The sequence below is a fragment of the Arvicola amphibius genome, chromosome 9 (assembly GCF_903992535.2).
Source record: "Arvicola amphibius chromosome 9, mArvAmp1.2, whole genome shotgun sequence".
In the NCBI taxonomy this organism is placed as follows: domain Eukaryota; kingdom Metazoa; phylum Chordata; class Mammalia; order Rodentia; family Cricetidae; genus Arvicola; species Arvicola amphibius.
In genome coordinates this window covers 104,216,988-104,243,061 of record NC_052055.2, presented here as the reverse complement: position 1 = coordinate 104,243,061, position 26,074 = coordinate 104,216,988, and the positions used below count along the sequence as shown (strand labels likewise).

Here is a 26,074-nt window from a genome sequence, read left to right as displayed (position 1 = left end):
TGCCCAGTTTTCTCTGTGAAACGCCTTGCTTGGAAAACTCAGTTTGGAGGCTTGTGCTCCAGACTCCCTTTGCTTTGCCCTCCTCAAACTTTTTTATCTCTGAGTCAGGGTCTCACGTAGCTCAGTCTGGCCTTGAACTCCCTACATAGTGACTCAAAATTTTTCAGTGTGTGATTGTGAATGGTGTATGCTGTATGCATACAATTGTTTGTGGATTATGTTTGCATATTGTACGTATGTGGAGGCACATGTGTACGTATGTGGAGGCACATGTGTACATATGTGGAGGCCAGAGGATGACTTTGGGTAGCGCCCCCTCCCCTTTTTAAAGACAAGGTTTCTCTGTGTTGTCCTGGAACTCACTCTGCAGATCAGACTGGCCTCAAACTCACAGAGATCCACTGCTTCCCGAGTTCTGGGATTAAAGGCATGTACTACCACATCCTGCTGGGTAGCTCCCTTTATCATGCTCCACCACATATGTATATAGTGGTCATCTCATTGAACTCTAAGCTCCCTGTTCAGTTGGCTACTCAGTGGGTTTTATGGGCGCCACCTGCCTCAGCCTCCTAACACTGGATTACAGGAATGTATAGAGTATGTGTGAATCTTACAGGCGTGCTGGGGATTTGAACTCAGGTCCTCTTGCTTTCACGGCGAGTGCTCTTACCCACTGAGCCATTTTTCTAGACCTGACCTTGAGCTTCTGTTCCTCCTCTTTCTAGCTCCCACATGCTAAAATCATAAGCTTTGCCACCACACTTGGGTTATGCGGTGCTATGGCTGGAACCCAGGGCTTCCTGCATGCTAGGCAACCACGCTAGCAACTGAGCTGCAGTCCCAGCCCAGGTTTACTTAGTTTTAAACAGCGTCTTACCATGCAGACACAGCTGGCCTCACACTTGCAATCCTCCTGCCTCAGCTGCCAGAGTGCCAGCCTGACAGGTGCGTGTCACCATTCCCAGCTGCCGTCTCATTCTCAATTCCCGTGGAGAGTGAAGTTTTCCATGACCATGCCCTTCCTTCGTAAGCCTAAATGCCCGCGTTGCCAGTGGTTACTGGCAATCCTGTCACGACCGGCCTGCTCACTTGGGCATGTCTAGTCTTGAATTGGTTTTTTGTGCTTGTTCTTTTGGGATCAGGAGGTGGGACTGGGGTCAGGCACAGCCATGTGGGTGAATAGGGTCCAGTGCCAGGCTCCTAGTTCTTTCACCGGACACAGGGCTTCTGGCCAGGGGACTTGGCAAGGTAGCATTCTTTCTGCGGATGGAGTCTGCTGCCTAAGCCCAAGTCCATATGGGAGGTGCAGAGCTTCAAGGCCCCCTTGGTCCACACTGAAGAATAGTGAGGTTTCGATACTCACGGGTAGGACTGGTCCCACATGGGATGACGGCAAAGGCCCTGGAGTCTGTTCTGGCTCAGGCAAGAGATACAGGCCTGACTCGGCATGGGGTACCAATGTTCCTGTCAGCCTGAGATCCCTGTAGACTTGTGTGGTGTACCATGTACCAGAGTGAGCACATGGGAGTCCCTGTCGTGTGGCAAGATGTTCCAAAGCCTGAGACTTGTGAGAAGAACTACCTGGAGGTGTGCTGTGCTGAGTCCTCCCCGTGATCAGTTATAACACGGAGACTGGAGGGAGTCTGTGGTCAGTAGTGCCTAACTAGAACACCTGGCAGCAGTGGATGGGGCAGACTCGCAATAGAGGGGTGGGACTCTGTGTGTGTGTGTGTGTGTGTGTATGTGTGTGTGTGTACTCAGGGGAGAGGGGACTATCTAGAGTTCTCTGTGGACTCGTGTAACCCATGGCCTAAATGCACCTGCCGCCTTGCCTTCTGAGCCATGATGAACTGTATACCTGGAACTGTGCACCAGGATAAATCTCTTTCCGTTAACACAAGCACACCTCAGGCGAAGGGCAGGTACAGGTGAGCTTGGGGCTGTAACCGTCTTGGTAGGAGTGAAGATGTGGTACGTGGAGGAGGTGTTGCCCTCCTTTGCCCATTAGATCTTGGAAACAATGAACCGCGTGGAATTGAAATTTCCTCGGGACCCTCACTCACACTGGGACAGGAAAAGGCCGGGTTTTGGTACCGGCCAGAGGAGGAGCTCCTGGGAAGACGGTTCACCCAGTGCTGACCACCTGAGGGACCCTCCAAGATCCAGAAACTGAAACAGTGATGGGTCCACGGTGGGAAAGACCACATTGACGGGGACTGCTTAGAGGTGTATCCTTTTTACCCTCTATTTCAACCTGAACCTCCAAGACAGACTTGGGTGTGCCTTTAAATTCCTGTTGGTTCCCCTTTCTCCGCTTCTCATTAGCTTTTGTCTGTTTAATTGGCCTATTGAGGACAGGTGGCCAAGCCAAGGCAACTAGAACGAGATCCTGACAACTCTAGTAACGCCAGTTTCTGGTTTCCATGTCTCTTCTAAGAGGGGTTCTGTCCCATGGTGACTCATACACTCGAGCAGGAGAGTAGGGCCCCCCAACTTGCCTTTTCATTTGAATTTCTTGGCTTTCTATGGGCTAAGATCAACTTAAAATGTTGGGGTTTGTGATTAGTATCTGTACTGAGATAATCCCCCAGTTAGGAGCGAGGGCACCTGAGGAGCTTCAGAGAGTCCTGCTTTCTCTAGAGCCTTCTTTCTATGTATCCAGCTCAAAGACCTCAACAGCTCTCCTTAGGTCAGCCCTCAAGGGTCAAGGATGGTTACAGAGGAGCCTTAGGTTTGCTGGTGTAAAACCGTACTCCCTGGTTGTGTTGGAATGCATCCCTTAGCTGCTTGTAGCCCCGCTCCTGCAACTGTAAAACATGGATTAAGAGCGTCTCCCCAACAAGGTCTTCTTGAAGGGTAAATGACACGCTGGATGTGAAAACACTTGGTTTGTGGAAACCATGCTCAGGCTACAGCAGGAGCAGCCAGCAGCATCCAAGCTGCCTCTGTGCCAGGCGACTTGCAAAGCTCCATTCAATACACTTCCTTTCCCTGGGGCACCCACACTGTCAGAAGGGATGGGCATGAGCCTGATCAGACAGTCAGGACGTTGTGTGAGAAGGGTGGCAGATGAGGCATGTCCAGAAAGCTGGGGTGGCCTTATTACTATTTCTGGAGGGTCAGGTCCCTACTCTCTGCAGACACCTTGCTCCTTCGGAAGCTCCATCATCTCACTGGGTCCTCTTTGACGCTGTCTCAGGCTTGCCATGTGTTGGGATCAGGTCTGTATTTGTTGGCGTGGCTCTCGGGACTCTGTGTGTTGTCGCCGGCTCTGGGTGGTCCTCTTGATTTCTTGAACTATCTGCTCCATCCACACAGAGCTGATTTCCATTTACCTTTGGCTGCACATGCACCTGCTTTTGCCCGGACACACTTTCTGACGTTGCCCCCCTCAGGGCTTCTCTATCGTGCTTGTATTGTGACCTTTGTTGATGCCCCCCCCCCCAACGGAGGGCACCGTGCCTACGCTGGTGCTGCCAGCCTTGGGGTAGAACACTGTTTGTCTCCACCCAGAGCCATGCTTCTGGCAGTTTCTATACTGCTCTTTGCAGCTTCCGATTGTCCTTTATGTGGCTTTGCCATTAAGGAGAAAGGAAAGAGTGGCTGGCTGACATGGGGAGCAGAGACAGTGATTCCCTTGGGTCACGGAGGACTGGTAGACTCAGCGCCGTGATTATCTATGAAACAGGAGATAGCAGGGCCTGGAGGGAGCATGAGGCCTAGAGACCAGAGCAAGTATGCAGAGGTGACCTGGCCTGGGGACTCTGTCCTCAAGTCAGGACATTTCTAGCCATTCTGAACAGTGAGTCCAAGATGCTGTGTTCAGCAGCCAATCAGCAGCAAGGTCTTATCACTCTCACTGAGTCATAAATACGGCTGCAGGGATCCAAAGAGGGGCAGCGCTGGGGAGGTTGAGACAAACAGCACCGGTTCTGCGGAGGGAACACACACAGAAAGTTGTGATCCGTGCTGAGGACCATGGGATGGGTTAGCTCCAGCTTTGGGGGACTTGGGAGATTTTGGGAGCAGGTGACACCTAACCTAGATCTCAAGGGGCTCATAAAGGCTGGGTAGCTGGGAAGAGAAGGAAGGCATTTTGGGTGGAGGTGACCACCGGACCAGAGGAACCTGAGGCAGCAGCAGCAGCAGGAGCTAGGGAGTGTGGTCGGGTGAGGCAAAGAGTCTTGATAGTGAGAGCGGGTGCCTCGGGGATGGGGTGGCAGCCCAGGGAAGGGAGGGAGAGAACTGACCGGACCTGCCCTGTGAGAGGCTCCCTTGGCAATGGGCAGAATGAAAGGATAGACATCTCCAGTATTACCTGCTCAGGCTCGGCTGGATTTCATAGGTGCAGAGAAGCCAAGAGAACAACGGTGAGAAAAAAAAAAAAAAAAGCCAGGGGACATCACAAGGCTCATCCCACAAGAACAGGTGTCTAGTTCTTGTTGAGCATCGACGGCACCAGTAACCACTTGCCCCCACTGTGGTGGGGCCCTTGTACGAGGAACTGTACCCCATTGCGCTACACCACCAGCTCCCTCGTGAATACTTTGTTTGAGACAGGGACTCACTCTATAGCCCATGTAGCCAAGAGGAACTGAGCTCCTCATTTTCCTGGCTCCACCTACCTAGTGCTGGGATTACAGACATGTGCTTCCAGACCTGGGTTTGACCCGGGCCTGCACACATACTGGGCGAGCACTCTACTGACTAATACCTCACCTCCTAGTGAAAGACTCTCTGAGTGAGTTAAACAGAAAGGACAGTCAGTGACCACCCAGGGGTTTGAGATTAGGAGCCTGTGGACTGGAGGAGAATCAGGGACCAGAAAGAAGTTTAAAGGACAGAGATCTATTTGGTGCTGTGAACATGTTGATTGGGCACAGAGTCCCCACATGTGGGCATGGAGCGGCTGGCGCTGACCCCATACATTCTAAGGGAGAGGTTAATGCCTCCTCTTGGGACTAGCCACGCGTGTTCTCTGAAAGTCCTAGCTCTTTGGCTGACCGCTTCTACCTGCTTAGAAATTGCATTTGGGACTGAAGGGATGACCTAGCAGGAAGGGGCACCTGATATTCTTGCAAAGGACCTGGGTTTGACTCCCAGCATCCACATAATGGCTCACAACCATCTCTAACTCCAGGTCCAGGGGATCTGGCAGCGCACTTATATATACACACAGGCAAAGCACTCATACACATAAACTAAAAATAATAAAACTTTTAAGAGAGTCATGTGCCCAAAGAAACCCATTGGCACTACTGCTTCATCCATGCAGTCATTTAATTGATCTGCTTTTTAAAAAAGTGTCTTGCTATATAGTCCAGGCTGACCTTGAACTTATAACCCTTCTGCCACAGCCTCCTGAGTTCTGGCATTATAGGCATACACCACCCTGCCTGGTTAAGTCCTATTTTATTTCAACTGAAAAAAAAAAAAAAAAAACAAATCCATGCAAGTCTTAGATAGCAGGGCTAGGCCTTGAGGTTGTGTGGCTGTCCCCAGAGCCCATGATCTTAACCTGTATGGTCCTGCCGACCTTGAGGTGCCAGCCCCCTGTCACAGCGGGAAGGATGCTTACGGTCCCTTTGTTGGAGGAGGAAACCTACCTGTATCGTACCCTAGGGGACCGAACAGCATTTTCCTTGTAGTATTCCAGGATTGGAAGGGGCCTTGGAGTTGTCTTGTTCATTTTGTAGGTGAGGAAGAGGGACGCGCGCCTGTGGACCTGCTCTGGGTGGCACAGTTGAGGAGCTGGACAGCCCCGTCTGGTCCCCTCGAGGCTGCTCCAGTGTGTCTGAAGTTCAGTTGTCCAGGCCACCACTTTCTCGCCCTGTCTCGCCCAGCCAGGCTGGAGCTGAACCGAACCTCCCTTGAACTCAGCCTCGTTCTTCTCCTTTCTCATCTTTTCCCCCAGATTGATAAGTATCTGTATGCCATGCGGCTCTCTGATGAAATTCTGATAGATATCCTGACACGCTTCAAGAAAGAAATGAAGAATGGCCTTTCCCGGGATTATAACCCAACAGCCACGGTCAAGATGTTGCCGACCTTTGTAAGGTCCATCCCTGACGGCTCAGGTGAGTCTCCGAGATCGGGCTCCGAGTGCCCTGTGACCATCCTTCCCACAGGCATTTCCTCAGGTGTTGCTTTCCGCTCAATCGCCACTTCATCCACCTGCTCGCCCACTGGTCCATCTACCATCCTGCCACCCACCTGTTCACCCATTGGTCCATCATTTCTCTCCATCCTTCCATCCATCCACCTACCCACTCACCCACCTGTTCTCCCATTGATCTCCCCATTCTTCACTTCCTCTTTCTCTCCACCCACCCACCCACCCACCCATTCACCCACTCTCCTACCCACCCACTTGCCCACCCATTCTCTTGTTCTCCCATTAGTCCGGTTATCCCTCTATCCCTACATTGACCCATCTGTCATCTGTCTGCCAGGCTGATGGCACCACATTGGACAATGCTGACTTGCCCTCTGGGGCAGACCTATGTGATACTTTGAAAGTATGGCATTTAGGGGTTTGCAGGTACTGTGTGGGGTTATCTATTCTACATCTCTAGAATAAACCAAAGGTTCCTTGGAATCCCAAGCATCTGGCCATTCCTCCCTTTGGTGCCCCAGATAAGTAGCACCACTAGTGGCCAGGTAGGGCTTGGACTCAGAGGTAAGGCATTCAAGTCCCCATTTGGACAAATTCCCTACACAGTATCAAGGTAGCGCCAGGGATTCTCCTCTCAGTCTGCCTTCTTGTGGCTCCTGCCTGCTGCAGGGAGTTGAAGGACTTTCCCCGAGGCCTGACGGCTCACCTGTCCAGGGAATTGACCTCTGCTCTTCACTGGCCAAGTGGAAGCTGGGAGGCCATGGCCTCATTTGCTCAGGGGCAGCCATTTTGCCCAGCCAATTCATAGTTACTACTAGTTTGCAAAGGTACATGCTGAAGCCACTCCAGCACCAGGATGGGGTTCACCCACAGCATGCCGTGAGGGGAGCCAGGTTCCCGGAAGTCATTTCTTTGTGCGTTCACTCCCATGAGTGTGGCTTCCGCCCTTCTTCAGTTTCTCTGCCGCTCTGGAGGCCTGGATTTTCAGTCTTGTCTAGAGAAGTTTGAAACAGCTTGTATGCCCATGCGGGCAAAACTGCAGCTTTTACAGATGTTTTCCTGGCAAAGGGCAGTGCTGGGCTTGCTGTGCACACTGGCTGAGAGCCAAAATAGTCCCGGCTAGAGCCGGCCTTACCACTTGTCCTGTTTGTCCTGTTTTATAATGGGACTCACCGTACACATGTTGCTGTCTCTATCTCTGATGTTTCTTTGTTCAAGAGTTGAGCTGGCTCCAACTCAGGCTGGCGTGTTTCTTCAAGGGTCAGCTGTGAGCAGTTCAGCTTTTGAAGCAGTTCTAGCGGGTGGAACAACCCTGGCTGCTATACTCTCAGTGTGTTCTGGTGCCTGTGACTGGGGAAGGGAGGCCCTGTGTGTTAACGCTCACTGTTTCTTAGCCCTGGGTGAGCCCATAAACAGACTAAGAATCTCTCAGGGGTGTTAGCTGAGTTCAGCTATGCCTTTTGCAGCTGAGAGGGGAGAGAGTGGCAAGTAAGCTGGACTTGGGGAGGCAGGGATTTGGGAGGCTTGGGAAGGTTACCTGATCACTGTAATCAGGGAGGAGGAACAGGAAGGAGATGTCTTCTTTTTTTTCTTTCTGAACTCGCATCTCCCACCAGCCCCTTCCAAGTACCTTTAGTCAAGCAGTGCCCCTCCCCCACTCTTCCTACCATCCGTTTCCAGGGTTGAGGGTCTCATACCTAGCCATTCTCCCCCCCCCCCCACATATGCTTTCAGACAAGGCCCACTCATTTGGGAAATATCCCATTCTCTAATTCCCTGTGGGGACCCGAGGTTGATAAAGGCTCTGAGCAGTCCCGCGTGGGAAGGACCTTATGTGCTTTTAGCACAGCTGCCTTCCCCAGAGTCTGCTCCCGTGTTTCATTCATCTGGAATCATTCATTAAAAAAAAAAAAATCTCGGGTGGTGGTGGCGCACGCCTTTAATCTTAGCACTCAGGAGGCAGATGCATGGATCTCTGTGAGTTCGAGGCCAGCCTGGTCTACATAGCGTGTTCCAGGAAAGGTTCCAGAGCTACAAAGAGAAACCCTGTTTTTTAAAAAAAACACCCCCCAAACTCCCCTCAGACTCTAACATCTGCATTGTTTTGTGCTACATTCCATCTTGTTTCCCCTTTCTATTATTTCCACCTTGTGACATTTTTTTTCTCTGTTAATGTTTCATCAGATAATTGTGTGTCTCACAATCAGTGGTGTCGTAGATGTGATGATGCACACAGCTATATGCCCATGTTGGGACACGGCCACAGGGTTGGAGTAATCAGAGCCAGCGGCCTGGGCTCTAGGCCTCCTTTGGGCCCTGCCTGTTTCCTCCGTTGCTGTTAGGATCAAGTGTTGAGGCCTCTGAGGAGCGCAGATCAGCACTGACAGCAGAAAAAGAGGGGAGAAGACAGGAGAGGGTGAAGCCAAAGACTTGAACAACAACCATTATCGGGTCCTCTGGATCCTTGTCATTTGTCCTAAGGGATGCCAGCCATGTTGGATTAGGGCCCACACTGGTGACCGCTTCTTTACTTCAGTGGTTCTCACCCTTCCTAGTGCCCCAACCCCTTAATGCAGTTTTCACATTGTGGTGACCCCCTCCCCCAACCGTAAAATTATTTCATTGCTACTCCATAACTGTAATTTTGCTACTGCTATGAATCGTAATGTAAATATCTGGTCTACAGATGGTCTTAGGTGAACCCTGTGAAAGGGTCGTCCGACCCTCAAAGGGGTCATGATCCACAAGTTGAGAAATGTGGCTTTGCTTGGTCACAAAGAGCTCATTCCCAAATAAGATTCCATTCACAGGCACCAGGGGTTGGGACTTGAACTGTGGTTTTGGGGGAGACAGTATGGCTTATAGCACATGCCATAGCTTTTCTCCCTATTCCTAATACTTATGAGGGAATCAGCTCATGTGCCCTGGAATGGCCCATCAGCCACGGACGTTGGTATCTATACCCCTCCCCCCAGCTCAGTCCGTGCCCCTTTGAGGAGTAGGGGCTCCCTCCTTGACCTTGCCTGCCTCTGGGCTCTGAGCTTTACTGTTGTGATCAGAAGCAGGTGTCCGGTACGGGAAGTCTGAGTCTGAGGTGCTGTTCCCCTTTTGGAATGGTAACCATCACTCTCTACTGTGGTAATTAGCCAAGCCACAGAATCAGGGAGGGAAATGGGAATGAGTGTCCTAGGCATGGCGCTTCCGAGTGGGGGATGTGACTGTCAAGAGAGGAGCTGCCAGTCTCCATATTCCTGCCATCCTTGACCCCAGTGGGCTGGTTGAGCTTTGAAACTGGTCATTTTTCAGAAAGAGGTTTTTGGAAACATATCTAACACTTTCTGATATATACAGCTCATTTTTTATGAGCCAGTCTTCATTTGGACATTATTGTATTCACATATATCAGTTATACTATATATATATATGATATAGTCTCATGGTGAAATCTGCATGTTTGTAATGGATCTCGACCATATCCCTCTGCCGTTACCCTCTGAGTCCCTGTCTTCATTTTCATTACTTTTCTTTTTTGTTTGCTTAGGTTCACTGTTTTCTTAGGGTTTCTTGACAGGATGCTGGGTGAACGTTCATTTGTAAGAGAGCAAGCTCCCTGTCAGTGGTTACACTACCGGGGTAAATGCCTCTGCCTTCTAAAGCAAGCGTTAACTTCCTATGCATAGTCAGAGAGGGGTGGGCACTCGTGAGCTGAACTCCTCTTCCCTTGTTGCCGTTTCCTGCCTGTAAATCCTCAGAGAGGGGGAGGCCTCATGCCGCTCCCCCATGACGGTATCGACAGGCCCGATCTTACACCGATCTTCTGGCAATAAACACAATGGCTGTGAGATCAGAACACAGCTGCGCTGTCATATTCTGCAGACAGCCTTCCACCTCACTCTGCCCCCTTCTCCAGCTCTTACGTCCTTCCCATCCCATCTTCCACCATCTTCCCTGAGCCTTGGAGGGGTGATATTGATGTCCATTTATGGCTGAGCTTCCAACTGTCCCTTGTGCTTGTCACTTTGGCCAGTTATGCTGCTGTTGTCCACTGAACAGGAGCTTCTGAGACAAGGCTATTGGCATCACTGGCCCCTGGATACAAATTCAAAGATCTCTCTCTCTCTCTCTCTCTTTCTCTCTTTCTCTTTCTTTTGAGGCAGGGTCTCACTGTGTATCCTTAGCTGACCTGGAACTTACTATGTAGACCAGGTTGGCCTGGAACTCAGAGATCCATCTGCGTCTGCCTCCCAAGTGCTTGGATTAAAGGTGTGAGGGTTTTTTTTTTCTTAAGTATATAAGTTTTGCCTGCAAGTACGTATGTGCACCACATGTGTGCTTGTGCCCTCTGAAGTCAGAAGAGGGCATCAGATGCCCTGGAATTGGAGTTATGGATAGTTATGAGCTACCAGGTGGGTGATGGGAATAGAACCTGGCTCCTCTGCACGAGCAGCCAGTGCTGTCTCTTCCGGCTCCCTTGGATGTTTTTAATGGACAGTATTTCTCATGCAGTTGCTCTGGGTTGACTGTGTCTCATTCCTGAGGTTTCCCCCTGCCCCACTTAGTGCTAAGGCTATTATAGGTCCCGATTAGTTCAGGAGCTGTGGGAGGCTGTATATTCTTGGATGTTTGTTTCTCTCTCAGGGCTCATGACATGTTTTTTACAAAGGAGAAGCCACAAAACATTTCCTGGAAACATACAGATAATATCTTCTTCCATGCAAAGCAGAATGGTTTACAGTGTATTTGGTCATATTTTTCCTTTCTTGTTTTTTTTTTAAATGAGATAGTCTTATGTAGACCAGGCTAACCTTGAACTAGCTGTCCCCCTGCCTCAGTGTCTCCAGAGGGAGGATTGCAAGTTTGTGCCACCACACTCACAATGGTCATAGATTTATCTTTTATACTAATTATTTTTATAGTTTTATTTTATGCATTGGTGTTTTGACTGCATGTCTGTCTGTCTGAGGGTGTTAGATCTTGGAGTTACAGTCGTGCACTGTCACGTGGGTGCTGGGAACTGAACTCCACTCCTCTGGAAGAGCAGCCAGTGCTCTTCACTGCTGAGCCGTCTCTCCAGTCTGATGATAGATACTTTTGATGATAGGTCTTACTACATAGTCCTAACTAGCCTGGAACTCACTATGTAGACCAGGCTAGCCTTGAATTCACAGAGATATGCTTGCTTCCCCCGTGGTAGATTGAAGGTGAGCACCACCACATGCTATTTCCTTCCTGTTTTGAGACAGAATCTAATTAGCACTGGCTACGTTGTATCCAACGATGACTGGAAGTTCCAGTGGCACGTGGGTCCAGCTTTTAGAGCTGGCTCTGGTGACGTTTAGGATGAAGGTTGTCCCTGGGGCTGGCTTGCCTGCAGCTCATTCACGGGGCGTTTTCATAAAGGCAGCCTCTGTTTGCCTTGTATTCCAACACAGGCTGGTGCTCAGAGAGACACCTGGCCCTGTGTTTGCTTTCCATTATTTCCTGGTAATAATGGCCATCGTTGGAAGGGAAGAGATGCCAGGCCCTTCAGAGCGGTGCTTAATGAGCCTTCTTCTCTTGAAGACTGGCTCCCTCCCACCAGGAGGATGGGAAAAGCTGGGAGGGGTTAGAGTTGGAGGCCCCTGGAGTGGGATGGCAGATCGGAGACTAAGGTTACACAGAGGAAATTGGAGGGCAGCCAGCTGCTGGTGCAAGAAGCTGAATTTGAAGTAAGAGGAGGTAAAAAGAAACAAAATCCATACAAATGGAGAAGTCCCCAGCACTTTCACTGACTAGTTCAGCGCGACCTTGGAGAAGTTACTTCAGTCTCAGCCTTCGTTGCCTCGTCTGTAAAATGGGTATAAGGGAGTTTGACAACTCATACCTATAATCCCAGCAGTTGGAAATGCTGAGGCAGGAGAATTGCCATGAGTTCCTCTGTTTGTTTGGTTTGGTTTGGTTTGGTTTTCTGAGACAGGGTTTTTCTGTAGCTTTGGAGCCTGTCCTGGAATTCGCTCTGTAGACCAGGTTGGCCTTGTACTAAAAAATCTGCCTCCCAAGTACTGGGATTTAAGGCATGTGCCAACACCTCCCACCCCCCCCCCCCGGCGAGTTTCTCTGTTTAAAGAAATATCTAATTGGGCTGAACAAAATAATAAACATGAAATGGAGGGCATGATTCTCCCTGCTCTGGGTGCTTTGGGACCTGTAGGGCACTGTAAGAAGCATAGTGAGTTCTATCAGCATCGCCCTTGCACTGCGGTGCTTATGTACTTCGTGGGGAGGAAGGGCCTTTCTAACTTGCACTGTGGGCGGGCGTATGTACTTCATAGGGAGGGAGGGCCTTTCTAAGCAGCATTCCTGGCTGTAGGACCCCATGGAGCCTGTGTAAGCACAGCCCCTGAGGAAGGGTGAAGAAGGTTCTAGAATTCACTGATATCACTGATGTGGAAGGAGATAGAGAGAAGGCAAAACGCAGACAATATTCTTCTGACTCCATCCCCTCCCAGCTGGCCTCATAAGACTAGTGAGCCTGAAATGGGCCTGTTGGCGCGCACTGTAATCTGAGCACTCAGGAAGTGGAGGCAGGGAGATCAGAAGTTTAATGTCATCTTAGCTGTGCCTTCAAGACAAGGCTGTGCTGTGTGTGACCTTGTCAGAGAGGAGAGGAGGAGGAGAGGAAGGTAGGTAGGTAGGTAGATGGATGGGTGGGTGGGTGGGTGGGTGGATAGATAGATTAGATAGGTAAGTAGGTAGGTAGATGATAGGTAGATAGATATATGATGGATGGATGGATGGATGGATGGATGGGTAGGTAGGTAGGTAGGTAGGTAGGTAGGTAGGTAGGCAGGCCGGTGCAGGCCTGTAATCCCAGCTACTTAAGTGGCTTAAGCAGGAGGATACTGAGTTTGAGCTAAGGAAATGCCAGGCATCCATCAGAGCTTACCAAATCCCCTGTGGCACTTACCTGAAGCCACTTCTCTTTGTCCCTGGCCTGGCAGAACAGAAGAGCAGACAGGCCTTGTGACTGACCTAGGCGGTTCCTGCTGAGCCAGCTCAGACCCTCGGACTGTCTGCTGTCTGCAGACTCTGCTGCACAGGGCAGTAGTCTCCAACCTGCTCATCATTCACCCAGCTGAGGGAGATAAGGCCTGCAGACTATTAAAAAAGAAAAGCAAAGAGAAGAGAAAAAAATAATGAGCAACGCATATTTGCAATTTGCAAGCCGGGGAGAAGGGAGGGTCCCCTTGGCCACTGGTAGGACCAGTTTGCTTGGAGCTTTTTTATCCGTGAATTGTGGGATGGAGTTAATATTTTCCCAGCATTTCTTGGGCAGTGAAAGTGATTTTCAAATAGGTGTGATAAACCTTTTTTTTTTTCCTGAGACACCTATCAAATGGAGCCAGGGACACCTCAGGTAGGGAGGATCCTGCTTCAAGAGAGCCCCCTTGGCTCTCAGCAGCCACTGTCAGGTGCTCCTCCAATCCATCCTCTTGTTTACTGACATCCAGTGCCGTTCAGATGATCTGGCCTGGCATGTTCTGGTTGTCCTGTCTACTCTCACCCGAACTCCCCGGAACCTTGTTGCCTTGAGTCTGTTTCAGAGGCTGAGTGGAAAGGGAGGTGAGCAGGACAGGGTAGGATGGGCCAGCCCAGGGTCCCCAACTTCTCAGCCGTTACCTGGAACATCGATGGCAGGAAACCCACTTTCTTTTATTTATCTAAACATGAGACCAAGTTGGCAACTAAAAAATTTCCCAATTATAAAAGTTTGTAATGAATCAAATATAAGCATTTGTCCACTGTATGAAAGAGAATACTCTTATTTTGGCAAAAAAGAAACCCTAACTTCAAAAATAAAAATAAAGCCAGGTTTGGTGGTACATGATTTAATCCGTGCACTCAGGAGGCAGAGATGGGTGGATCTCTGAGTTTAAGGCCAGTGTGGTCTACATAGAATGTTATGGGCCAGCCAGGGTTACACAGTAAGACCCTGTTTCAAAACAAAACAAAGTAAAACCCAAAACAAATAAAACATACAGAGAGACAGAGACACACTTTCATAGTCAGTTGATTTTTGGCAGGGGTGCCAAGGCTATTCAGTGAGGGAAAAGAGTCTCTTCAGCCTGCGGTGCCAGGACATTGACCGTCCACAAAGAACCAAGTTGTATCCTTACTTCATATCCTCTACAAAACATTGACTCCAAGTAGATCAAAGACTTAAGTGTAAGAGCTGGAACCGTGAAGCTCCTAATAGTAGGTATGAACCTCTGTGAACTTGCATTTGGTGGTTTGTGTTCTTTTTTGGCTTTTCGAGGCAGGGTTTCTCTGTGTAACTTTGGTGCCCGTCCTGGAACTCGCTCTGGAGACCAGGCTGGCCTTGTACTCGCAGAGATCCTCCTGCCTCTGCTTCCTGAGTGCTGGGATTAAAAGCGTGCACCACCACTGTCCAGCTGCAGTTTGGATTCTTATACACAACACAGAACTAAAGGGAAAAACCAGAAAAAAAAATGGTACTTCATGAAAATGTAAAATTTTTTGCCTAGCAATGGTATGCCCAGGGCTCAATGCCCAGCCCCACGAAAGTAACAAGAAAATTTTTAAAATGTTTGCACTTTCTTTATTGTTACTATATTTTAAAGCTTAAGTTTATTTCTTCCTATTGTGGACATATGATGCATGTATGGTCGTATGCACATGCTGTGGTACGTGTGTGGAGCTCAGAGGAGAGGTCTGTGGAGTTGGTTCTCTCCTCCCATCGTTATGGGGGGCGAGTCCGGGAACTGAACTCAGATCTTCAGGTTTGCACAGAAAGTGCTTTACCCATCTCACCAGCCCTGCCGTTGTTGTTGTTGTTGTTGTTGTTGTCGTTGTTGTTGTTGTTGTGAGTATCTGTGTGAGTACATGTGGGAGAGTGTCCATGCGTGTATGGGAGCCAGAGGTTGATTTCAGGTGTTCAGGTGCTGTCTGTCTTATTTTTTAGCATAGGGTCTTTCATTGGTTGGGGGGTAGCAAGTAGGCTAGGCTAGCTGGCCAGTGAGCACCCGGGATCCACTGTCCACCTCCCCAGTGCTGGACTATAATACATTCTATTGTACCTGGCTTTCTTTTTTTTTTTAAATTATTTATTGTGTATGCAATATTCTGTCTTCATGTACGCCTGCAGGCCAGAAGAAGGCACCAGACTTCTTTACAGATGGTTGTGAGCCACCATGTGGTTGCTGGGAATTGAACTCAGGACCTCTAGAAGAGCAGGCAATGCTCTTAACCACTGAGCCATCTCTCCAGCCCGTACCTGGCTTTCTTTACAGGGTGCTGGGGATTGAACTCAGGTCCTCATGCTTGGGTAGCAAGCACTTTATTATCTGTCTGGCCCTTTCCTTCCCTTCCGTTCCCTTCCCTTCTCTTCCCCTCCCTTTCTTTCCCTCCTCTCCCCCCCCCCCCCCTCCCCCTCCCTCCCTCCCCCCCCCCCCCCCTCCCTCCCTCTCTCCCTCCCCCCCTCCCTCCCTCCCTCTCTCTCTCTCTCTCTCTCTCTCTCTCTCTCCCACACACATACTTTTCCCCTCTCTCTCTCTTTTGGCAGGAACTGAACTTATGTGGTAGTTTGAAAGAAAGTGGCCCCCATAGGTTCATGTGTTAGAATGCTTGGTCCCCATTACTGGAACTATTTCAGAAGGATTAGGAGGTGTGGTCTTGCTGGAGGAGGTGTGTCACAGGGAATGGGCCCACGCCAGGCCCAGTCTTTTCTCTTTCTACCTGCTGCCTATGTTACTAGATACATGGCAAAACTTTTATTAGAGTTGCCTTACTCATGATGTCTCTTCAGAGCAATAGAGCAGTGACTAAGACAACCGCAGGCTAGCTAAGCAAACACTCTACTATTAAGCTACATCCCTGACCCTACTTACTAACTAATGCCGTATCATGCTGTGGAGGCCCAAGGACAACTCCTACCTTGTTGACATAGAGTCCCCCGATTCCTTTGCTGCAGTGTACATTCCAGGCTGGCCCACAGGCTTCCGGCCCATTCTCCAATCTCTGCCTCCCAAGTGGCTGTAGGAGTAGGGTTACAGACGTTTACAGATGTGCACCACCATATCTGGCATTTTACGTTGGTTTGGGGATAGAACTCAGATTGCTAGGCTTGAGTGATTAGTCCTCATACCCCCATATATCTGACATCAAGACCCCTCCTGTTTTGATCTGAGCAAAGGGTGTGGGTGGATATAGATGGGCAGTCTGTAGGTAGATGGTGTTCCAACGTCAGCACTCGTCAGAGAGATGTGGGTAACAGTGGAAAATGACATCACATTTCCTGAAGGTACAGACAAAATAGAGATTTCATCCATCACAAACAGGAGAGTAACACAGCCAGTTAGATAGTGGCATTTCTACAGACTAACCATGTTTTATCAGGCAGTCTGACCCCTGCATACAGTCGAGAGAAACGAGGATGTGTGTACACATGTGCTTGCATGCGCACGTGCGCGCGCTCTCTCTCTCTCTCTCTCTCTCTCTCTCTCTCTCTCACACACACACACACACACACACACACACATGAGCCCATGTGCAAGTGTGCCTGGCAGTGCTGATCATACTAGCCCAAAGTGGAAACGGCCCATGTCAACCAGCTAATGAAGGGATGAGTTAGCTGAGGCGCGTGCAGACAGTGGGAGAGCACTAACCACGAAAAGAACGGAGTGGAATGCTGATAAACAGTGCGACATAGAGGCACATTAGAAGAGACATTTTGCTAAGCGAAAAAAGCAACCATTTATATGAAATGCCCAGAAAAGAGTTGTTTAATTCCGTTTATTTTTTTGTTTGTGGCGCTACGGACCAACCCCAGGGCCTCTCATATGCCGGGCATGTGTTTTACCACTGAGCTATATCCTAACCTTTGGGTTTTTTAAAAATATACTTAAAAAAATTTTAGATGATATTATTAAACATACTCACCCTAGACAAGTTTTTACTGTGTAGCCCGGATTAGCTTAGAACTCGCAATCCTTCTGTCTTAGCCTAAGTGTTGGGATCATAGGCGTGGACCACCATACTTGGCTTGAAACATGTGTGCGTGTGTGAGTGTTAGTTATCCTTCTCAGGGTAAGTGAGGTTCCACTAGCTGATACTGATAGCCGTGGATAGGAGGGCTACTGGTACTTAGGGAGACAAGGTGGCTATCACTCCTGGCCTGGTAATCCAGGCTGTAACATCAATATTATACTAAGTGAAAGCCACCAGTCACAAAAGACTATTTATGCCTGCTTCCATATATGAAATGTCTAGAACCAGTAACTTTCAGACAGTGCAGTGGAGGTTCCTAGGGACAAATGGGGATGAGGAATTCTTGATTAATGGTTTCCAAGTCACGTTGGGTGATGGAAAAGTTTCGCCAGTAGTGATAGCTGCTCAACCCTACGAATGTCCTTAGTGACACTGAGCTATGCACTCAACAAATGGTCCTAGTGCTAAGCTTCACACTGTATATATCTTACAATAATGGGAAAACAACCCAAGGAGTAACTGGAACTCTGGACAAGCCATGGTTGGCATCTGAGCCAGCGTGGAAGAAACCCCAGGCATAGGATGGACCTCAGCATAGGCTTTTCCTGTGCAAGCTGGGTGTGGTGGCACACACCTTTAATCCAGTTTAATACAGTTGGGAGGCTCAGGCAGGAGGGTTGGGAGTCTGGGGTCATCTTCAGCTACATAGCGATGTTGAGGCTAGCCTGGGCTACCTGAGACCCCATCACAACAAACTAAAAAGCCAGTGTTGTGTGGTCTTTATTTATGGGCATCAGAGCTGCTCTTTAAATGGGCTAAGGAATCCAAGGAAGGTGGAATGGAGCCTTGTGCCTCCTTCAGCGCCTCTTCTGCAGTGTGAGACTAGAGTTGCTCCAGCAGGGCCAGGCGAGGTGAGCGCGCTTTCTGCTTAACGTGCCATAAGGCAGGCGGCAGAGACAGATAGGGCCAGATCCAAAGGGTGGATACCACCCAGGGTCTTCTCACACTTCAGTCTGACATGACACCTCTTTCCTCCCTTGTCAGAAAAGGGGGATTTCATCGCCCTAGATCTCGGCGGGTCTTCCTTTCGCATCCTGCGGGTGCAGGTGAATCACGACAAGAACCAGAATGTCTTCATGGAGTCTGAGGTCTACGAAACCCCAGAGAACATCGTGCACGGCAGTGGAAGCCAGGTGGGTCCTCGTCCTCGTCGTTCCGTGCCATCAAGCCAGCATCCCTTGGAGCGTCCACAGGGGCCTCTGAAAGCTGGGGCGTAGCAGGACTCACTGGAGGTCTGTTATAAGTGATTGTAAAGGACCCCCAGGGGAGGGAGGAGGCAGCTGTGTGGAGCTGCTCACGCCTGAAGAGGTGTGCTCCGTCAGGTGAACTGGTGGTGTGGGAGCCGGTGAAGGCTGTGAGGAGGGAGGCCCCATGGCATTGCTGCAAGTGCTTTTGTTCCTAAAAGGATCTGGGGTTGTTTTCCTTGGCAGAGGGTTAGCCCACCCTTTGGGTAGAAATGCCCATCTCTGAGACCACTGGCTTCTTCACCCACTCACTGGAAGCCAGGCCCAGTGGAGTGGTGCCCAGCTTGAGGTATCGGGAGCTCTGTGCTCTTGATTTAATGGTGTGCACACACCCTTGGGTCAACCAGCGGAGGCTGCAAGCTTTGCTCTGCAAATGGCCGTCTCTCCTCCTTCCACAAGACCTTGAGCAGGGCCAACCTTCCTGACCAAAGGATGTGTGCATACGTGGAGACCTGTTTTGTGATGTGGGGTGGGTCCCTATCTCCCCAGGACCCTGTGACTAAGGTTCTGGCAATCCCCTCAGGTTTTCACTCATCTCTGGGTCCCCTGAGCCTACACGTGGGGGTGCTCCATTACTCTTAGGGATGGGAGCTTGCCCCCCCCCCTCATTCCACAGTGGGGCTGTGGTCTTGGTACGTTAGAAGCTTCCTGATTCCTGCTGGGGAAGGTGTGAGTTCGTGGATGACAAGGTTCAAGTTCTCCACAGAAAGCAGTGGTTCTGGGGTGGCCTGTGAGGTGAGGCCCAGGGGTCTTCTCTAGAGGATCCTACTTGGTGCCTAAGTTACTGTGGCTGAGAGTTAGAGCAACCCACCTAGACAGGAGCTGGTCCTGGCCTTGAACTCTGCCTGCTGCTTGGATTCCGAGTTTTTCGGAGCATAGCACAGTGAACGTGCAAGGAAACGCTGTCTCTGAAGTGGACAAAGCACCTTACAGTCAGCCACAGAGGCAGGTGAAGCCACGTTAGGTGGCCCTGCCTCCATCACTGGGCTTTAGAGACTGGTCCCTTCAGCTCAAGGATACTGCTTGGGAAGGGAGGTCTCCTACCCATGTCCCCATTGCCTATTAAGTGGCTTCTTTTCTGTAGGTAGCCAGCAGCCTGCTTGGCAGGCCCTGTTCCGCCTAACAAGTGCTGGCTTATCACTGTCGGTGGTCCCAAGGTTGAGCCACTACTGAGACTGCCAGCATGCAAACATTCCCTGTGTGCCTCAGCCTGGCCTCTTAGGAGCAGGGCTTGTCTAGGGGGTACCTCCATCCTAGGGGACACTTGCTCAGTAATTTCCTTCCAGCCTGTGCCCCCAGTTTTCCTTCTTATTCCTGGGATCCTTTCGCTTCCTGCTGTTTGTTTCTTTGTTCCTTCTAAGTCACCTAAAAAAAACGATGACGATGGTGGTGGCGCGGTGTCTTATAGCACACACCAAGTACCACGCTTGTACTGTGCAAGTGGCTGACATATGAACACTTTCTGTCTCGTGGCTCATTTAATCATCGTGGCAGCCCTGTGGCTAGGTATTCATTATGTCCATTTTATACATGAGAAGTCCTTGTCAGCTGTTTTAGTAGCTGTACAAATTCTGAGATTTTGGAGGTGATCTCACCCCAGAAATTATTAGCCACTGGAACTTTTTTCTTTTCCTTCTTTTTTTTTTTTTTTTGGTTTTTCGAGACAGGGTTTCTCTGTAGCTTTGGAGCCTGTCTTTGTAGCTTTGGAACTAGCTCTTGTAGACCAGGCTGGTCTCGAACTCACAGAGATCCGCCTGCCTCTGCCTCCCGAGTGCTGGGATTAAAGGCGTGCGCCACCGCCGCCCGGCTTCCTTCTTTCATTTATTTATTTATTTATTTTGAAGCAAGGTTCCACTATATAGCCCTGGTTGTCCTTTGTAGTCTAGGCTGATCTCAAACTCACAGACATCCACTTGCTTCCGCCTCCCAGTGCTGAGATTAGAGGTGTGCATTAGTACATCCAGCAAAAAATTTAAATGTGTTATGTGGCTTATAGAAATGTATGCCTGTTTCTTAGATCTTTGATAATGAGAAAATGTGGCTGTGGACAGGAGCTTAGATCAGGATGCGAGGGGAGCGGGGTGGGAGGATGGATAGGAATGAAGTCGGAACATCTCTGGCAGCATTCTGGTGATAGCAGTTGCCTAGTATCGAGTGGCCCATCTCCTGAGATCGCTGACCTCTTCTGTGGAGCTCTGTGGTGACCCAGGTCCTCATGTTACCTGTGGAGCTGCTTAGACTCGCAGGCTATTGAACAGGGAAGGCTTAAGGGGCTGGATTCTTTGGGGGATCTCACCCTCTGTGATGTGTAGATGTTTGTTTGTGTTTTGTTTTTTTGTGTGTGTTTTGTTTTTGCTTTGTTTTGTTTTGGCTTGTTGAGACATGGTTTCTCTGTGTAACAGCCCTAGCTGTCCTGGAACTAGCTCCTATAGACCAGGCTGGCCTTGAACTCACAGAGATCCGCCTGCCTCTGCTACACGAGTGCTGGGATTAGAGGCATGTGCCACCACTGCCCAGCTTGATGTTTTAAACTGATTTTAAACCTGTCATCTAGAATACTGTTAAGCTTAGAGATGAGCAGGCAGTATGTTCACCCTGCAGGGCCCCCCACTCAGTCTCCCTTTCTCCCCTCTCACCCACATGGTATCTCAAAGCCTCCTTCAGTTTTAAGCTTTATGATTTCAGAAGCTACATACGACATTGCTAAAACATGGCTTAAGTGACCAGGGAGTCAGCTCAGCCATCATTATCCTTGCTGCACAAACATGAGGACCTGAGTTTGGGTCCCAGAATTCACATAAAAGGTTGGGTATGGCTGGCTGGTGGTGGCACACACTTTAACCCCACCCAGCACTTTGGAGGCTGAGGCAGGTGGATCTCTTGAGTCCAAGGCCAGCCTGGTTTGCAGGGCAGCCAGAGCTGTTACACAGAGAAGCCAGGTCTCAAAGAAAAATAAAACCAAACAAAAAGCTAGATGTGGCTGCCCAAATGGCTGTAACCCCAATACTTTCAGAAAACAGAGACAGGAGGATGGCCTGAGCCAGCTCGCTAGTCACCAGCCCAGCTCCAGATTCAATGAAACACCTTCTCTCAAGGTTAATAAAACAGAACACTTGATATTATCCCCTGGCCTCAGTTATGAGCACAGGGACACACATGTTGATACACATGTGCATATACACCTTATACACACACCACACACACGTAAGCACGCATGCACGCACGCACACACACACACACACACACAAACATTAGTTTTGATAATTTTGAATAATACTTAACATTGCTTTTCTTGTTTTGTTTTGCCATTATTTGCCCTGATAGTTGACACACTCTCTCTCTCTCTCTCTCTCTCTCTCTCTCTCTCTCTCTCTCTGTGTGTGTGTGTGTGTGTGTGTGTATAGCATATGTATTTACAAGTTGTGTGGGTGCTCATACATGTGTGTGAGAACACAAATGTAGAGGTCAGAGATTGCTGTCAGGTAGCCTTTCTCCAACACTTTCTACATTATCTGTTTGAGACACAGCCTCTCATTGAAGCCAGGTTCACTGACTGACTGGCCAGGCTGACTGGCGAGCTGCTCTGTCTCTTCCTCCCCCACACCAGGGCCACAGTATGCTACCTCGCCTGGCCCTTTATATGTGTTCTGGGGATCTGAACTTGGGTCCTCATGCTTGCGGGGAGGGCACTTTACCAACTGAGCCATCTTGCCACTCCTTAAAAAAATTGATTTTTTTCATGTGTGTGTGTGTATGCGTGTGTGTGGAGGTGCACACGTGCCACAGTGGGAGCATGTGGAGGTCAGAGGTCAGCTTGTCAGAGTTAGTTCTTTCTTTCCGTCATGTGGGTCCCAAGTGTTGAACTCAGTCTCCCAGTCTTGGTGGGAAGCACTTATCTGCTAAGCTATCTCGTTGGCCCTAAAATGTTTATTTTAGCTAGCTCAGGCTGGCCCGGAACTTGCTATATAGTTAGACTGGCCTCACACTCATTTTCCTCCCTCTTCCTCCAGAATGTGAGATTACAAACATGAGTCACTAGAGCCTCTGTGTGTAGTTTTAAAATAATGAGCATGCTGTCAGGAAGGTGATGAGGGTTCATTCATTTACTTTGTGGTACTGGGTATTGAGTCCGGGGTCTTGGGATGCTGGACAAGTGTTCCTCCACTGAGCTGCATCTCAAACTCATTTCTTACCTTTTGTTTCAGAAGACAAGGCATCTCTAAGATGCCTAGCCTGGCCTGGAACTTAACTGTCGCTCCGGCTGGACCCTCCTCCCGCAGCCTCTCCAGTGCTAGGTCATAGGTGTGCACCGGTCCACCCAGTGCAGCTGGGCCTTCTCAGCTGCTATGGAGAGATGCATTTGGCTCTGCTCCAGGTGCTGGGTATGGGTTCCTGGTGCCTGCTGTGGCCCTATTGCTGCGGTGCCATTTCAGGCCCCGCCCTTCCTGTGCAACCATTCTTTCTTCCTTCAGCTCACTGGGACCAGGAGTGCCTGGAGCCCCTGGTGCTGCTGGCACAGGGCTCAAGGATCGACTTAGGAATGGGTTTGTATCAGTCTGAAGTAGGTCACAGGAAGCTTAGCCTGGTTTCTCCAGAGAGGACAGTCACATGTCTCTTCAGTCTGAGATACTGCTGCTGCTGTGTGTAGCCTGAGTAATGGTGACTCCGCATCAAGGCTCCCAAGTCAGAAGGGGCCCGGGCGTTCCCTAACCCCAGCAGTGAGTCAGGTGCTCTCTAAAGCTGGGTCAAGGTGACTAAGGATTGGCACTTTGACACCAACCATCCTCCTCTGGACTCCAAAGAGCTCTGTGGGGGCTCCCAAAGGCCCACTACCCTCAGCAGTACTGAGTCAGAGCCAGCGGGCTTGCGTGGCAATGCCGGATGCACGCTGTGGGATAGTCACAGCATGGCGTATTTATACAGTGATGAGCGGGGACAGCCCTTAAAGATGCATGGATGACTCAGAACAAAGCCAGCAGAGAGCACACCCGGCTCCTTTTCCAGTCCTACATGATTGTGTTAGAAATCGGGGTGGCAGGAGTAACCCCAGGGCCGTGAAGGTAGCACTGGGTTTTTATTGTTCTTGTTTAAAACAGGGTTTCACTCCATTGCCTAGCGTGGCCTTGAACTCAAGGCAATCCTCTTGCCCCAGACTCCCGAGTGCCGGAATTGTGTACTTGTGCTACCATGTCTAGCTTGTCATGTGGGTTTTGATATTATATTTCTTTGGGCATTAGGTCCCAGGGATCAGACAAGGGCGTTGTGGCTAGACAAGTGCTGTACACTAAGCCAGACCCCCAGCTCCACTTAGACTTCTGGACGTGGGTATCGGCGATGGGGCAGGGGCAGCTTGCGAGAGCCCTGTGACCACCACACTTGGATTCCATGCATCTTAGGAGTGCTCATCTTTCCTCCAGTAGGTGAAGCAAAAAACACAGTGCGTTGATAGTTCCAACCACGGAGCTGCCTGAGGAATTCCAGGGTCAGCGTGGGGAGTGACCAGCTGATGGGAACCCATGGCCAGGGTGTCATGGAAGATTCTTTGTTGATTCTCTGTGTTTCTAATTTCCCTTCAGTGCCTTGATGACCAGTGACAGTGACCTTGTGGGGGGGGCTGGAGGTGTTCTGTGAGAGCTGCTTGCTGGTGCAAACACACACGAACGCACGTGTGTGCGTGTGCACACACGCACTCTGATGCAGTCCTCTTTCTGCCCCCACCCTGATGTCCCTCTTCTCTGCCTTCCAGCTTTTTGATCATGTCGCCGAGTGCCTGGGAGACTTCATGGAGAAAAGGAAGATCAAAGACAAGAAATTGCCCGTGGGATTCACTTTTTCCTTCCCCTGCCGACAATCCAAAATAGATGAGGTGAGGATGCCTTGGGGGTCGATTGGTTTTCCGAAGATGGCAACCATGCCCTCGGTTTCCCCTTGCTTTTATGGGTGACTTGCATGCCTCATGGTTTTGGAATCATTTGCCAAAATTAATGTGAGCTTGTGGGGTCATGTTTCTTTTCCTTCCTTATGCCCCTACCCCACCCCCAAACCTCTTCTGAGGGGGCTAATGCATCCCAGGCTGCTCTCTGGATAGTAGCCTAGGATGACTTTGAACTTGTGGTCTTCCTTCCTTGCCTGGTTTATGTGATGCTGGGGACTGAACCCCGAATCTCGTGCACGCTGGGCAAGCACTCTACCTGCTCAGCCATGCCTCCAGCCTGTTCTGCTGACCAGTTGCTTTAGTTACTGGTGTAGTTTTAGCGGCTGGTTATGGTACTTACAGCCACCAGGTGGAGGGAGCCATTGATGAGGCTCTCACAGGTGAGCAAGGTAGACAGGCTGGACAGCTATGCAGAGAAGCGGGGGAAATTCTTCATCGGGGGCTGGAGTGTGTTTACCTGGAAGCCACTTGGCGACTGCGAGTCTGGGCAGGTGCTGTGCCTCAGGAATCAGGATGTCTTCCTTAAGAGAAACCTCTGGTTTCCTTGTCGAGCTCCCAGGTGGCCGACTTGTCCGGCAACTTTCCTGTTTGCTGTTTGCTCATTCATGCGTCTGTTTGGCAAGGATACACTCAGCTCTACCCTGTGGTAAAACTGCTCCTCAGAGAGCTACGGAGAGGTGGAAAAAGTAGGTGGAGCTTGTTCCTTTTCTACGTGAAGGGTCAGAACAAGCCCCCACCCCATAGTGTGTGTGTGTGTGTGTGTGTGTGTGTGTGTGTGTGTACCAATGCCAGGAATTCTAACAGTTAACTCTGAGGGCCCAGCAGGCCCCAGGCCCTTGTTTTCAAATGCACTTCACAGCTAACACAATCTCTGTGAGTTAAGTGCTTCTGAGGCCCCTTACGGATGGGGAACCTAAGGCTTGCCTGCAGCCCAGGAGCCAGCAGAGAACCCAGCAGAGAACGTTATTTCACTCTAGTCTACTTTACTGCAGCATTTGGGTACCAGGTGTCCTGCGCGCTTGTCAGCAGTACCTGGACCCCTTTGTTGATGGGGTCCCTGTTGCTGCTTTTCCTGACGCCGGAGGCTGTGCGTTCACTTGACTTGCAGAATCAGCAGGAGGGGTTTGGAGAGCCTGGTAGATTGAGCCCCTTGTTTTAGGTCTTCATGGGGTGACCCGGATTATTCATGACTGAACCGGGAGCACTGCCCCAGGTCTTACCTTGTATTTTGTGCTCCCCCCCCCCCCCCGAGTACCTCTGAGATGTTCCTGTCTCCACTTTTCTCCACCTGGAACCTGGGTAAGTCCCATCTAGACTCCCTAGATACCTGTCAGTTTGATACCTCCAAGCTGTTCAGAGCAGTTGGGCCCCCAGAGTACCTCTCCCAGCCCTTCCTCAATGCTTGCTATTGTGTGATAACATGAGAGAAAGGTCCCAAGTCCTCAGAAGGCGCCTACACCTAGATCATGCTGAACTGTGTGTGTGTGTGTGTGTGTGTGTGTGTTTGTGTGTATGTTTCTGCCAATACTTTCACATCACTGAGAAAGTTTAGTTTGCACATTAGGCACATTAAAAGATTAATAACCATTGTTAATGATGGAACAGTTCGGTTTACTATAGCAAGAGTTATGTGAAGATATGTTCTCAGAATATCCAAATGCTGGGCAGAGATCCCACTCAGTTCAGTGCTTGCCTCATAGGCACAAAGCCCTGGGTTTGATCCCCAGCACTGCA

The 26,074-nt window shown here is 49.9% G+C and overlaps 1 protein-coding gene across 1 annotated transcript in view; it reads left to right on the top strand.

Annotated features, from left to right (window-relative positions):
- Positions 1 to 26,074, top strand: part of Hk1 (hexokinase 1) — a 67,624-nt gene that overhangs the window by 15,598 nt on the left and 25,952 nt on the right. The window contains exons 2-4 of the mRNA XM_038342174.2: positions 5,915 to 6,077; positions 18,146 to 18,294; positions 24,152 to 24,271. Of these exons, the coding sequence (XP_038198102.1) occupies positions 5,915 to 6,077; positions 18,146 to 18,294; positions 24,152 to 24,271 (432 nt within the window). The remainder of the gene's footprint in view (positions 1 to 5,914; positions 6,078 to 18,145; positions 18,295 to 24,151; positions 24,272 to 26,074) is intronic.